Genomic DNA, 15,860 nt, shown 5'->3' with positions numbered 1-15,860 from the left:
AATCTAATTTCATCATTTTTAAGAACAAGAATAAGAATTACAATCCAGAAAAAATTAAAATTTATATTAATAACAACTTACTTTCCAATGTTTCATCAGCAAAGTTTTTAGGTGTCAATATTGATGAGAAACTTTGTTTTAAGAATCATTGTGAATTTGTGTGCAAGAAGGTCTCAAAATCCTTAGGTATCATAAAAAAGGTTAAACCCTATTTAAAAATAAGTACTTTATTAACCTTGTACTACAGCTTAATTTATTCTCATATCTCTTATTGCAATTTAATCTGGGCTAGCACTCATCCTTCTTACTTACAGCCAATTCATAGACTCCAAAAATCCTTTGTAAGAATTGCCACTAACTCTCTATATTTAGCTCCATCCACACCTCTGTTTAAAAAATTACAAATACTAACAATCTACAATGTGAATAAGTATCAAACAGGAATCTTGATGTACAAAGTCATATGTTTTCCATTTTCTTTACCGAAGCATTTTCATAATTATTTTGAGTTTAATTCTTATTATCATTCTTATTCCACAAGAAAGAGGAATGATTTGCATATCCCCTTCTGTAGAACCGCTATTGCAAAATTTTCATTTATCTACCAAGGTGTTGTGCTGTGGAACAGTTTAAAACATCTAAGTGAAACATGCTCAACATTATCTGCATTTAAAAGAAGGCTGAAGCAGAGTTTAACGATTTTTTAACACATTTGTGTTTTTCGTTTTATTCTTATTTCATTCAAATATATCTTTGGACTATTTAATTGTATTCTGAGGTATCATATGATTCTGAGATATCATTTATTGCATTAATTTGAGTGTGTGTGTGTGTATAAGCTCAGACGTAAGCCTATGTCCGAAGCTTATATAGTTTTGTAATTGTTATTTGTTAGGAGGGGGGGCCGCTTGTAAGCCCATTCGGGTTTTTTATGACCTCTCCTGCACATCTTGTCTATTTTCTTTCTTATCTGTGTAATGTTTCTTTTTTATAAGTGCAAATAAACAAACAAACAAACAAACAAATTAGATGAAATTAAACCAAGAATAACTAAACAAAAGGCTATCAATGATAAAGTCTATGAGGGTCTTTATGGGTGTTCTGTCCCTGAGCTTTTGGGTCCATTTCACCTGAACAGTGGAGTGTTTTGTCGTGTGGTCCGGTTGGTTTGAGGTGGTGTCAACGTTTGTTCAAATTCTGGTGTGAACCAAACAACCAAACTGGTCTGCCCAAAAATGTTGAACTAAAATGTGGTTCACTTCAGGTGAGAATGTGATCTGACCTGATGACAGGAAGTGACCCAGGATCTGTGTTCACTGTCTTTTTAACAAGGTTAACACATAATCTGTCTGTCTCTCATCAGGACCCGTTTGCTCCTTCAGTACAATCTCACTTGTCTCATTCAAAAGATGAAAGGTTCAACAAGATGCTGCTCATGACCTCCTTCTATAAACGTGATCGAACTTAACAACAAAGCAAAACCAGAAACACAGAGTAAATTTGGTGTTCCTCTAACATGCCTGCGACCAGGAAGTGTTTCACTCAGATATTTTGTCCAACAGACAAGCGGCCGTTTCCACAGCGCAACATTTTTTTTTATAATGTTCGCTTCAGTTCAGTGAACTGAGTCACATTAAAAAAAATCCAACAGTGTTACAGCTGAACCGCCAAATTGCTCCGAGTCTTCTGACCGATCGGTTTTCTGTCGTCATCATTCTGACAGTGAAATGTGAGGCTGAAGGTTTTTTCAGTTTCTACTGCTGAAATGTTTCTATGAACCACAAGGAACAATAACAAGGTCAAAGGTTATAAAGACGCACTGACTTCCTGTCTGTCTCTGTCTCTACCTGTCTGTCTCCACCTGTCTGTCTCTACCCGTCTGTCCCTCTGTCTCTACCTGTCTGTCTATCAGAGCTGCTGTGGACAGCTCCAGAGCTCTTGAGGAATCCAGTCCGGGGAGGTTCTTTTGCTGGAGACGTCTTCAGTTTCTCCATCATCATACAGGAAGTGATCTCACGAACCCTGCCGTATGCCATGATGGACATGTCTGCCCACGGTGAGACAGGATGTCCATCTTTCTGTCTGTCTGTCTGTCTGTCTGTCTATCTGTCTGTCTGTCTCTCAGAGATTGTGGAGTGTCTGAAGCAGCCTCCTCCTCTCTGTAGACAACCTGTCTAACCACCTGTCTGTCTGTCTATCTGTCTGTCTGTCTCTCAGAGATCGTGGAGCGTCTGAAGCAGCCTCCTCCTCTCTGTAGACCTCTGGTTTCAGTGGATGAAGCTCCTGCTGAGTGTCTCAGTCTGATGAATGAATGTTGGAATGAAGATCCGAGTAAGAGGCCGAGCTTTGATGACATTTTTAAACAGGTAAGACGAGCTGCACTGCTGCCACCTGCTGGCTCATGTCCTGAACTGTCTCTGTATGTTTGACTCTTTCTCAATCAGGGAACGTCCTAGCCCTTCAAACTTGTTATGATCTGGTTTGTCCTTTGTGTTTGCAGTTTCGTGGCATTAACAGAGGAAAGAGAGCAAACATCATTGACTCCATGTTGCGAATGTTGGAGCAGTACAGTTCGAACCTGGAGGATCTGATCAGAGAACGAACAGACGAACTGGAGGTTGAGAGAAACAAGACAGAGAAGCTGGTCGGACAACTCCTGCCAAAGTAAGACACATTTAAACTTTAACTCAGCAGTCAGAATGTTGCAACTGTGGTGATATTATGGTCTGTAAAGGACATGGACATTCAGCAGGACAAAGACAAGAGAGAGTTGAAGTGGAGGCAGAGACACTAAAGTGAAGACTCTTCCTCCTCCTCTTCTTCAGCACTTACATACATCTATTTATTTACTTACTACTTCTACGAAGAAACATGTTGACATAATTCAGTGTGACGTCTCATTACCTCTGATGTCCATTCAGAATAAACGTCCATAAAGAATCATCATGTGTCTCAGTTTTCTTCAGTTGATTGTTGTCTGCTGATCCAAACAGCAGTTGCTCACGTCATTCAGCTGACACTCAGGACAACATGGAGACAAATGGAGGATTAAAAAGCATGTCTGTAAAGAGAACAGCAAACAAAAAGAAACCAGCAGCTTTATTTAACACAACAGAAAGCTCAGGAACTTACGAAGGATGGAAGTTTGTTTTAAATCGTAAAAAACATGTGTGTTTCAGGTCCGTGGCTCAGGCTCTGAAGAAAGGGAAGCCAGTCCAACCTGAACATTATTCAGACTGCACGCTTTACTTTAGTGACATCGTTGGATTTACAACCATCTCAGCTCTCAGTGAACCCATTGAGGTACAAACTGTTGAAAACCCAGCTAGCCCTGACACTGACCCTGTTTACATCACTGACCCTGACCCCTCACCGTTTACATCACTGACCTTGACACTGACCCTGTTTACATCAGTAAACCTGACCCCTCACCCTGTTTACATCATCGACCCTGACCCTGTTTACATCACTGAGCCTGACCCTGACCATGTTTATCAATCAATCAATCGATCAATCAATCAATTTTATTTATAAAGCCCAATATCAAAAATCATGATTTGCCTCACAGGGCTTTACAGCATATGACATCCCTCTGTCCTTATGACCCTCACAGCTGATCAGGAAAAACTCCCCAAAAAAACCCTTTAACAGGGAAAAAACGGTAGAAACCTCAGGAAGAGCAACTGAGGAGGGATCCCTCTTCCAGGACAGACAGACGTGCAATAGATGTCGTACAGAACAGATCAGCATAATAAATTAACAGTAATCCATATGACACAATGAGACAGAGAGAGAGAGAGAGAGAGAGAGACGGTAATGACAGTAGCTTACAACAACATTAATGAAAGTAATAATATTATAGTTATAGTTCTGGCTACTGTGGTACAATATGTTGAAAGTATGTATTAATATCTGGCAGTATACATGTGTGACAATAGTCATATGTGTATAATAACAGTAGAAGTATGACTAATGACTAATGATGGCAGCAGCAGCAGGAGGCATCTGGCAGGACCACGGCAGCAGCACAACCACACACGTCACGCTGTCCAGGCACCGCTGTGATATGAGTTAACCTGAGAGACAGTGGAGCACAAAGGCTCCGGAGAAGAAGCTGAGTTAGTGACATGCAGTACGGCCGAGTTAGCAAGATGCAGTAATAGAATACGAGAGAGAGAAGGAGAGAAGGTGCCCGGTGTATTATAGGGGGGTCCCCTGGCAGACTAGGCCTAAGTCAGCCTAACTAGGGGCTGGTACAGGGCAAGCCTGAGCCAGCCCTAACTATAAGCTTTATCAAAGAGGAAAGTCTTAAGTCTAGTCTTAAATGTGGAGACGGTGTCTGCCTCCCGGACCGTAACAGGAAGATGATTCCACAGGAGAGGAGCCTGATAGCTGAAGGCTCTGGCTCCTGATCTACTTTTGGAGACTTTAGGGACCACGAGTAACCCTGCGTTCTCAGAGCGCAGTGTTCTGGTGGGATAATATGGCACTATGAGCTCTCTAAGATATGACAGAGCTTGACCATTTAGAGCTTTATAAGTTAACAGTAGGATTTTAAATTCAATTCTGGATTTTACAGGGAGCCAGTGCAGAGAAGCTAAAACAGGAGAAATATGATCTCGTTTCTTAGTTCCTGTTAGTACACGTGCTGCTGCATTCTGAATTAGCTGGAGAGTTTTTAAGGACTTACTGACCCTGACCCCTCACCCTCTTCACATCTCTAACCCTGACACTGTGTGTGTGTAGGTGGTCGACCTGCTGAATGACCTCTACACCATGTTTGATGCCATCATTGCCACACATGATGTTTACAAGGTAGGAACCTTTAACGTTTCTCTCACCACTGTTGGTTCGTCCACAGGTTGAATTAATAAACTCCTCTTCTTTTCCCTCTCAGTTTGAAGCTTCGTTAAGACTAAATCTGAGTTTTACTGAAACTCTCCGTAGTTTAAATTTTAAATAGGCTAAAAGTTAACAAAAATAGATTTACGCACCTTTGTTTGTCCAGGTGTGTCACTGTGATCTCTACTTAAACACCTGGAGACTCAAGACAGCTTTGTGGAGTCAAAGCGTTTCACTCAATTGACGTCTAAATGCTCACTTTATTTTTTAAAAAAGATTTTGTTGATGAGGAGTTATTGAGCATCAGTAAACATGTCTGATCAATATATTTTTAATAAATGTACCCATCAAACTGCTGTAAGGTGTTTGTGTGTGTGGTATTTGCAGGTAGAAACGATAGGTGATGCCTACATGGTGGCTTCAGGTATTCCCAACAGAAATGGGAATCGACACGCAGGTGAAGTGGCCAACATGTCTCTGGACATCCTGCACTCGATAGCAGCTTTTAAGATCAGACATATGCCTGAGATCAAAGTCAAAATACGCATCGGATTGCACACAGGTACACACACAGACACAAAGAGACACACACACACACACACACACACACACATTTGATCACTTTTTCATATGTGAAAAACTCTGCTGGTCATCGTCATGTTTCTACAGTTCAGTCCTCCAGCTTTTCTGCCAGCTCACAGAAGAGGAGCCTGATAGCTGAAGGCTCTGGCTCCTCTTTAGGACCCACAGTAACCCTGCATTCTCAGAGCGCAGTGTTCTGGTGGGATGATGGGGCACTATGAGCTCTCTAAGATATGACGCAACATTTAGAGCTCTGTAAGTGAGAAGAAGAATTTTACAGGGAGCCAGTACCACGGTGTTCTGGATCAGCTGGAGAGTTTTTAAAGACTTGTTATGCCCCGGTCCAGAGAGGACAGATGTTCTGAGCAGTTTCTCTGAGGCAGGATCATTTCTGTTATATTGCACAGATGGAAGAACTCAGTCTGTGAAGTTTGTTTTATCTGATCAAATATTTCTGCAAGGGTCCTTAGGGTTGTGTCATTGGTCAGAGGTCATTCAGAGAAACTATATTTGTAGACAGAGTTTTATGTCCTGAAGTTTAGTTAGCTGATCTGTTTCTTAAGATTGATGGATTTAACTGTGTTTCATCTGCATAAAAATGGAAGTTTACAGAGGGTTTTCTAATGATGTTACCTAATGGAAGCAAATAATAAATAAAGTGAACTGAACTGGTCCAGGTTCAGAACCTTGTGGAACTTCATAACCAAACTACTAAACATAAACAGTTTGTGCACTGACCACATGTTCTGTGTGGTCAGTAAACTCTGAGGAGTCAGAAACTGTCAGGTGATCAGTCATTTTGGTTGTTGTCATGGTAAATAAAACTTTTGTCTACGTGATAAGAGCTGTGTTAAAAAAAAACAAGCTTACCTGGGTTAAAGTTGATGACGAAACACATGAGTGAACCTGTGTCTTCAGGTGCGGTGGTAGCAGGTGTGGTCGGTCTCACCATGCCCAGGTATTGTCTGTTTGGAGACACAGTGACAACGGCCTCACACATGGAAGCCACCGGACTGCGTATGTAGAAAACACTAACATCAGAGATTTATTAACAGAGATTGTGCAGGAAATATTCTGATCTGAGCTAAGTGTTTCTCTTGTTGTGGTGTTTGTGGTCTCCAGCCTACAGGATCCACATCAGTCTGAGCACAGTGAAGGTCCTGACCAGTCTCAAGGCGGGATACCATATAGACACCAGAAAGGCACAGGTATACTCACCTGCTCAGACATTTAGCTTCAGAGATGTAGAATATCACTTCATGGTGTCAACATGAAACATTAGGGAACATTTTAAAAACAATATAACTGAATTTAATTTCTACATTTCATGACTCAGATTTCTGATTTCCTGAAACTGAGCCTAAAAACATTTCATAGTCTGAACTGAAGAACTGACGTGTTGTTTAACAAGCTCCAACTGAAGTGTTCAACAAGTGACCAAAATTACTGATCCATCAATCATTTCAAATCAATGTTATCACAGATCAAGCATCGGTCAATACTGAAGCCACTTTTTTCAAAACTCTTCACACAGTCTGCACATCAACATGCATCTGATCCAAATAGTGAATGTCTACTCCAAAACTCAGTCAAACTACCAAAACTCTTCCAACACATCTCAGGTGATTCGACCAAAACAGTGATATCACTTCTCACTCTGAAAACCTTGACTCATTAATAATGATGGACAACAACAGAGAGGATGACAGAAACCATTTATCTTTAAATTATGTTCCACATAAATCATCCTAAAACGTCACATTCAATCAATCAATCAATCAATCAATCAATCAATTTTATTTATAAAGCCCAATATCACAAATCACAATTTGCCTCACAGGGCTTTACAGCATACGACATCCCTCTGTCCTTATGACCCTCACAGCTGATCAGGAAAAACTCCCCAAAAAACCCTTTAACGGGGAAAAACATGGTAGAAACCTCAGGAAGAGCAACTGAGGAGGGATCCCTCTTCCAGGACGGACAGACGTGCAATAGATGTCGTACAGAACAGATCAGCATAATAAATTAAGAGTAATCCGCATGACACAATGAGACAGAGAGAGAGAGAGAGAGAGATGCAGGTAATGACAGTAGCTTACAACAACATTAATGAAAGTAATAATATTATAGTTATAGTTCTGGCTACTGTGGTACAATATGTTGAAAGTATGTATTAATATCTGACAGTATACTTGTGTGACAATAGTCATATGTGTATAATAACAGTAGAAGTATGACTAATGACTAATGATGGCAGCAGCAGCAGGAGGCATCTGGCAGGACCACGGCAGCAGCACAACCACACACGTCACACTGTCCAGGCACCGCTGTGATATGAGTTAATCTGAGAGACAGTGGAGCACAAAGGCTCCGGAGAAGAAGCCGAGTTAGTGACATCCAGAATGGCCGAGTTAGCAAGATGCAGTAATAGAATAAAAGAGAGAGAAGGAGAGAAGGTGCCCGGTGTATTATAGGGGGGTCCTCTGGCAGACTAGGCCTAAGACATTCAACACATCACTTAATGTCACAAGGATGAGTCTGAGCTGCAGCAGTTTGCTTCAATATGTTTTATGTTTCCTAAATCTGTGCACATTTAAATTATATGTGAAAAATAAAAACAACAAGTCCTGAAAGGGTTTGATCCAGTAGAATTCAGGCTGCTGCAGCTCTTGGTGTTAGTCTAGGTGAGGTAGTCTTTCACAGCGGGGAGTGAAGTGGAGGACATACTGTGATTTGAGGCTGTTGCTAACATTAGTTATGGTGAGCCTTTAGCTCAGGTTAGCACAAAGCTGAACTGTTGGCAACATTTTCTCTCCATTTCTGAAACTCTTTACTGACACTGACTGGTGTTATTATTGGTTCGTTGTCAGACTCTGTGTCTAATCAGTCCGTCCTGAGTTGCTCTGCAGTGTAAACAGTTGTTGTCGTCACTGCAGGAACAGAAATTTTCTCCACTGAATCAGACACGCTCATCTCCATCTGTAGAACAGCCAGTAGGAACACGGCCTCTCTGAAATGTCCTGTGATTGGACAAAGTGTCCTGAAGACAGGAGGACGAGTGGACATCCAGTTATCTCTATAATCAGAGGTTAGTTTGGGAGTTTTTCCCAACAAAGCCAAAATTAAACAGCCCACCCCGGATTTAACCTTAAATCTGTGTCCAAAATTTTCCAGGTTATTTTCAATTCAATTCAATTAAATTCAATTTTATTCATAAAGCCCAATATCACAAATCACAATTTGCCTCACAGGGCTTTACAGCATACGACATCCCTCTGTCCTTATGACCCTCACAGCAGATCAGGAAAAACTCCCCAAAAAATCCTTTAACGGGGAAAAAACGGTAGAAACCTCAGGAAGAGCAACTGAGGAGGGATCCCTCTTCCAGGACGGACAGACGAGCAATAGATGTCGTACAGAACAGATCGACATAATAAATTAACAGTAATCTGTATGACACAATGAGACAGAGAGAGAGAGAGAGAAAGAGACAGAGAGAGAAAGAGAGAGACAGAGAGAGAGAGAGACAGAGAGAGAGACAGAGAGAGATGCAGGATAGATGGTAATGACAGTAGCTTACAACAACATTAATGAAAGTAATAATATCATAATTAATAATAATATATTAATATCTGATAGTATACACGTGTGACAATAATCATATGTGTAATAATAACAGTAGAAGTATGACTAAGGTCTAATGATGGCAGCAGCAGCAGGAGGCATCTGGCAGGACCACGGCAACAACACAACCACACACGTCACACTATCCAGGCACTGCTGTGATATGAGTTAATCTGAGAGACAGTGGAGCAGAAAGGCATTTTGAGAATGCACCTTTTACTCTGCAGTAACATCAAGTGTCTTAAAGCTCAGGCTTTTTTATATGCTCTTACAGGTGTTTACACCTATTAAATTATTGAAAGAACAACTAAATTATACAGATGTTCTGCTCTCCTTACTTTCCAGTGACACGATAACTGTTGGTGTATTCCAGGAACTAAACTGTTGTTGTGTGTTAAAATATGTTGTCGAATACAGAACAATCACAAAATGTTCTGTGGCTTGACATATTTCAGTGTAGCTCTCATAGAAGTGTTTGATTTGAACACCAGGCTGTCTGATGCTGTCTTAGCCTTTAGCACAGCAGCACTTTGTTTGACATCATGTTAAAAACTAAACTCATTCCCTATATGCACAGATATAAAAATTAAAATGTGTATGATTTATTCAAATCTTCATATTTAATTTCGTTATTAGCAGACCTACAAACTAAGCAAACATACTTCTGAGAAAATGGGCTGACTTCTAATCAAGGTCTGGTGTGTAGGATTTAGTGTCATCTAGTAGTGAGACTGCAGATTACAACCAGCTGAAACTTCTCCATGTGACAAGTATGTAGGAGAACTACAGTGGCCAACACAAAAGCATGAATGTCTCTATCTAGAGTCAGTGTTTGTTTGTCCCTTCTTGGCTGCTGTAGAAACATACAGTGCAACATGGCGATCTCTGTAGAAAAGGACCTGCTCCCTGTGTAGACATAAACTATGGTAAAGAAAACACTAACCATGTTTTCAGGTGTATTAACATTATAAACAAAGCACAAAAAGTAATGACATTTGCAAAAAAAAAAAGAAAAAAAAGCTGTTTGGCATTGGTTGGGAAGATTTGGCAAATTTTTCATGGGCGCAACCCACATACTCAGCTCTGCTGCTCATACCACAAATGCACATTCCTTACAAATGTGTAACCATTTTAAAGGGAAATAAACAGGCTTTCCAACGGCATAAGATTTATTGCGAAGAAGCTTTGTTACAACAAAGAAATAATCTACCAAACACACATTTTATTAGTTTTTGTGCTTAGTTTATTTAATTTCTGTCAAAGATCTCTGAATCCTACACATTAGATCTTTTATTAATTGTACAGTCATTTGACATGATGTTTCTATCATAATGTTTCAGCTGCTGGTTGTCTGATTCCAGCTCTGTTCTCCCTTTACCAGCTGAGGGAAGCATTCTTCAGCTCTTTCTGTATCTGCTGGCTCTCACCTTCATGTAGCTGGCTGCCTAGAAGTTAGCCAGCTAGCTAGCAAGCATAGATACGGCACGACGAGATGAAAGAGTGACAAGCTGAACATCGTTTCAAAGTATTTGTGGAGGGTTTTATTTCAATTTCAATTTTCAATTTTATTTATAAAGCCCAATATCACAAATCACAATTTGCCTCACAGGGCTTTACAGCATACGACATCCCTCTGTCCTTAAGACCCTCACAGCGGATAAGGAAAAACTCCCCCAAAAAAACCCCTTTAACGGGGAAAAAAAACGGTAGAAACCTCAGGAAGAGCAACTGAGGAGGGATCCCTCTTCCAGGACGGACAGACGTGCAATAGATGTCGTACAGAACAGATCAGCATAATAAATTAACAGTAATCCATATGACACAATGAGACAGAGAGAGAGAGAGAGAGAGAGAGATGCAGGTAATGACAGTAGCTTACAACAACATTAATGAAAGTAATAATATTATAGTTATAGTTCTGGCTACTGTGGTACAATATGTTGAAAGTATGTATTAATATCTGACAGTATACTTGTGTGACAATAGTCATATGTGTATAATAACAGTAGAAGTATGACTAATGACTAATGATGGCAGCAGCAGCAGGAGGCATCTGGCAGGACCACGGCAGCAGCACAACCACACACGTCACGCTGTCCAGGCACCACTGCGGTATGAGTTAATCTGAGAGACAGTGGAGCACAAAGGCTCCGGAGAAGAAGCCGAGTTAGTGACATCCAGAATGGCCGAGTTAGCAAGATGCAGTAATAGGATGAGAGTGAGAGAGAGAGAGAGAGAGAGAGAGAGAGAGAGAGAGGGAGCCCGGTGTATTATAGGGGGTCCTCCGGCAGACTAGGCCTAAGTCAGCCTAACTAGGGGCTGGTACAGGGCAAGCCTGAGCCAGCCCTAACTATAAGCTTTATCAAAGAGGAAAGTCTTAAGTCTAGTCTTAAATGTGGAGACGGTGTCTGCCTCCCGGACCATAACAGGAAGATGATTCCACAGGAGAGGAGCCTGATAGCTGAAGGCTCTGGCTCCTGATCTGCTTTTGGAGACTTTAGGGACCACGAGTAACCCTGCGTTCTCAGAGCGCAGTGTTCTGGTGGGATAATATGGCACCATGAGCTCTCTAAGATATGACGGAGCTTGACCATTTAGAGCTTTATAAGTTAACAGTAGGATTTTAAATTCAATTCTGGATTTTACAGGGAGCCAGTGCAGAGAAGCTAAAACAGGAGAAATATGATCTCGTTTCTTAGTTCCTGTTAGTACACGAGCTGCTGCATTCTGAATTAGCTGGAGAGTTTTTAAGGACTTACTAGAGCTACCTGATAATAGAGAGTTACAGTAATCCAGCCTTGAGGTAACAAAAGCGTGGACCAATTTTTCTGCATCTTTTCGGGTCAGGATAGGCCTAATTTTTGCAATATTACGCAGATGAAAAAATGCAGTCCGTGAGGTTTGTTTTAAATGAGAATTAAAAGACAAATCTTGATCAAATATTACTCCGAGGTTTCTTACGGTAGTGCTAGAGGCCAGAGCAATGCCATCTGGAGAAACTATGTCATCAGATAAAGAGTCTCTGAGTTGTTTGGGGCCAAGAACAATAACTTCAGTTTTGTCTGAATTTAACATCAGGAAATTGGTGCTCATCCAATTTTTTATGTCTTTAAGGCAGTTCTGGAGTTTAGTTAATTGATTACTTTCTTCTGGCTTCATCGATAAATACAACTGTGTATCATCCGCATAACAATGGAAATTTATAGAGTGATTTCTAATGATGTTACCTAAAGGAAGCATATATAGAGTAAATAGGATTGGTCCGAGCACAGAACCTTGCGGAACTCCAAAACAAACTTTGGTACGTAAGGATGATTCATTACGAACGTCAACAAATTGAAAACGATCAGATAAATAAGATTTAAACCAGCTTAGTGCAGAACCTTTTAGGCCAATTAAGTGATCCAGTCTCTGCAGTAGAATTTGATGGTCAATAGTGTCAAACGCCGTGCTAAGATCTAATAAAACAAGAACAGAGACGAGTCCTTTGTCTGAAGCAATCAGAAGGTCATTTGTAATTTTAACTAGTGCTGTCTCAGTGCTATGATGCACTCTAAATCCTGACTGAAATTCCTCAAATAAATTATTATCCTGGAGAAAATCACACAGCTGGTCTGCGACTACTTTCTGAAGGATCTTTGACATAAAGGGAAGATTAGATATTGGTCTATAGTTGGCTAACACCTCTGGATCCAGGGTGGGCTTTTTTAGGAGAGGTTTAATTACAGCTACCTTAAAAGACTGTGGTACATAGCCTGTTAATAGGGATATATTGATCATATCTAATATATGAGTGTTAACTAAAGGAAAGACCTCCTTAAGTTTGTATTTTGTATTTGTATTTGTAGTGCATCCTATTAATTGAGCCATTCATCATCAATTATTCCCACATCTTAGAGAGAATGACGGCACCAGAGCCCTCAACAACAACGACAGTACCAAGTCTGGAGGTCACAGTGTCACATGACAGGCTGCACACAGGGCATCACTTTTCAGGATGTGTTCTTTTCTGGCTCTGGGTGGCTCCATCTCTGTGTCCCGTGGAGGCATGGCGATCAAAAATAATAAAAGTCTGGATGATGTGGGGATTTAATTTGGTCTAATTTAAGCAAATATGGGGTGCTGCTTGTATTTATGCTGCCTGGTGAGACCATCTGATGACATCCTGTATCAGTCTGGATTCCACCACAGACACTGTCAGTGGGCCGGAGTACTTGCCTTGACAATCTCCTTCAGCCAATCAGAGCAACAAAACATGTCTGAAGCATTGTGGACACTGTTCTGCACGGTGGTGATCTCTAATTTTGAGACTGCTCATATCTGGTCCGTCATTAGCGTCATTAGTGGTGAAACAACAGTGAACACTGGATTTGTTCTGGGAACATCTTCTTCATCACCAACGGAGCCTGTCGATAAATCGAGCTTTTCCCAAATCCTGTCAGAATAACGGTGACAATGTTTGTTCCTGTGAGAAATTCAGTGAGGTCAAACCTGTGTACTTGTTGTTATTGACTCTATGTCTGCAGTAAGATCACTTATTGCTGTGTTTAGTCTGCTACCGTTAGGATTAGCGCTTATTGCTTCAAGGCAAGGCAAGGCAATTTTATTTATGTAGCACTATTCATACACAAGGCAATTCAATATGCTTTACAAGAGAAATACATTAAAATAAAACACTAAAGGAACAATAAAATTGTGTTTTAGATTATTAAAAACAAAAGCAAACATAAAGCAAAAACAACAGACAAATATAAAAACAATAGCTACAGATTATCCTAACAATAAGTTACATATGTAGTTCACTGGTAAGCTGCAGTAAACAGTAATGTTTTAAGTTGCATAAAGTTTTGTTCCACAGGCGGGGAGCATAGAAACTAAAGGCTGCTTCACCTTGTTTGGTTTTGATCCTGGGAACACTGAGTAAACCTGTTCCAGATGATCTGAGGGGTCTGGATGCTTCATAACATACAAGTAAATCAGGGATGTATTTAGGCCCGAGACCATTTAGTGCTTTAAAGACAAGTAACAAGAGTTTAAAGTCTATCCTTTGACACACAGGAAGCCAGTGCAGTGACTTCAGCACTGGTGTAATGTGCTCCACTCTCTTGGTGTTGGTGAGGACTCTGGCAGCAGCGTTCTGGATGAGCTGCAGTTGTCTGATTGATTTTTTACTCAGGCCTGTGAAGACACCGTTACAATAGTCCAGCCTGCTGAAAATGAAAGCATGAACAAGTTTTTCTGTAACTTGTTTAGACAGAAATTCTTTTATTCTTGCTATGTTTTTGAGGTGGCAGTAGGCTGATTTAGTAATTGTCTTAATGTGACTATTGAAATTTAGGTCTGAGTCCAGAACTACACCAAGATTTCTGGCTTGATTTGTAGGTTTTAGTGTCATGGCGTCAAGGTGAGCACTGACTATTGATCTTTGTTCTTTGGGGCCAAAAACAACTATCTCAGTTTTTTCTGTGTTTAGTTGTAGAAAATTCTGGCACATCCACATATTGATTTCGTCAATGCACTTATTTAGTAGATATAGGGGACTGTAGTCATCTGGTGACACTGTTATGTAAAGTTGTGTGTCATCTGCATAAGTATGGTAGGAGATGTTATGATATTCCATAATCTGAGCAAGAGGGAGCATATAGATGTTGAACAGAAGAGGCCCAAGAATGGAGCCTTGAGGAACTCCACATGTAATTTTCGTTTGCACAGATTCATAATTGCCAAGTGACACAAAGAAATCCCTGTCTTGTAAATAAGATTTAAACCAATTTAGCACAGTGCCAGAAAGTCCCACAAACTTTTCTAGTCTGTCGAGTAGTAGTATATTATGGTCAACTGTGTCGAATGCAGCACTGAGGTCCAGTAATACCAGAACTGAAATCTTTGATGCATCAGTGGTCAGATGAATGTCATGTAAAACTTTTACAAGTGCAGTCTCAGTGCTTTGATGTGCTCGAAATCCAGACTGAAAGGCATCAGGAAATGACGTTACTGTTCTGCAAGATGCGGCCTGAATATTACATCATCAGCTACAACACAGTCCCTGATTGGCTGCTGACGTTGTCAGCTATGGTGTTGATCCCTGATTGGCCATGATTGGATTTTAGTTCCTGGACATGAGGCAGGGTGACAGCGAGTTTTACACTGATACAGAGAGGGATCTAGAATGTTGAGCTGACGTCATTAGGACGGTCTCACCAGGTTTTATTTATGGAACCACAACAGCAAAAATAAAACTTTTTTTTTTTTCCTCCAGAGTGTCAGCTCAGCCAAAGAGGGCAAATGGGCTGCCGCTTGGGCAACTTTAGCCCGGCCTTGTGCACACCCTTTCTCCCGGGGAAGTGCAGCAAACCAGTCTGCGACTGCAGCAGAGTTGTGGGATGACACATTATTTCACACAGCATCGAAGGTAGGGGAGTTTCTTGCCCCTCGACTTCTTTCCTCCGTTGGCACAAGTAGATGATGCAGGTTAACCAGAACAGAAATAAGCCTCTATGTGTTGTAGGGACCAATGGGCAGCGCTGCACTCTGGGCCTCATTCACAAACAGATCGGCTCTTAAACCGTACATTTTACTAGAAATCTGGGATTCATCAATATTTTCTTGAATTTGTTTCTGATCTGCGAACACGTTTAGATTTCCCTCAGAAATGATGAAGGCCTGGCTGTCTCAGAAAATTCAAACACTTTTTAATGAACATATTAAAGCTATGTCCAATAAAAAGGCTTCAAGAGACAACAATATATAAAACTGTCAGGTTAATAATGCTCTTTTATCTTCATGAATTATTGTCAGAATTAAAATAT

The 15,860-nt window shown here is 40.7% G+C and overlaps 1 protein-coding gene across 1 annotated transcript in view; it reads left to right on the top strand.

Annotated features, from left to right (window-relative positions):
• The window catches only part of LOC144462219 (retinal guanylyl cyclase 2-like), a 58,036-nt gene that overhangs the window by 37,762 nt on the left and 4,414 nt on the right, over positions 1-15,860 (top strand). Inside the window, exons 15-22 of the mRNA XM_078166028.1 lie at positions 1,913-2,056; positions 2,218-2,366; positions 2,501-2,664; positions 3,180-3,303; positions 4,747-4,815; positions 5,230-5,404; positions 6,343-6,441; positions 6,547-6,632. Coding sequence (XP_078022154.1) covers positions 1,913-2,056; positions 2,218-2,366; positions 2,501-2,664; positions 3,180-3,303; positions 4,747-4,815; positions 5,230-5,404; positions 6,343-6,441; positions 6,547-6,632 — 1,010 coding nt within the window. The remainder of the gene's footprint in view (positions 1-1,912; positions 2,057-2,217; positions 2,367-2,500; positions 2,665-3,179; positions 3,304-4,746; positions 4,816-5,229; positions 5,405-6,342; positions 6,442-6,546; positions 6,633-15,860) is intronic.

This window comes from Epinephelus lanceolatus, unplaced genomic scaffold (assembly GCF_041903045.1).
Source record: "Epinephelus lanceolatus isolate andai-2023 unplaced genomic scaffold, ASM4190304v1 scaffold28, whole genome shotgun sequence".
Lineage (NCBI taxonomy): Eukaryota > Metazoa > Chordata > Actinopteri > Perciformes > Serranidae > Epinephelus > Epinephelus lanceolatus.
Note: the sequence above shows the minus strand (reverse complement) of the source record. Positions and strands in the feature narration are given on the sequence as shown.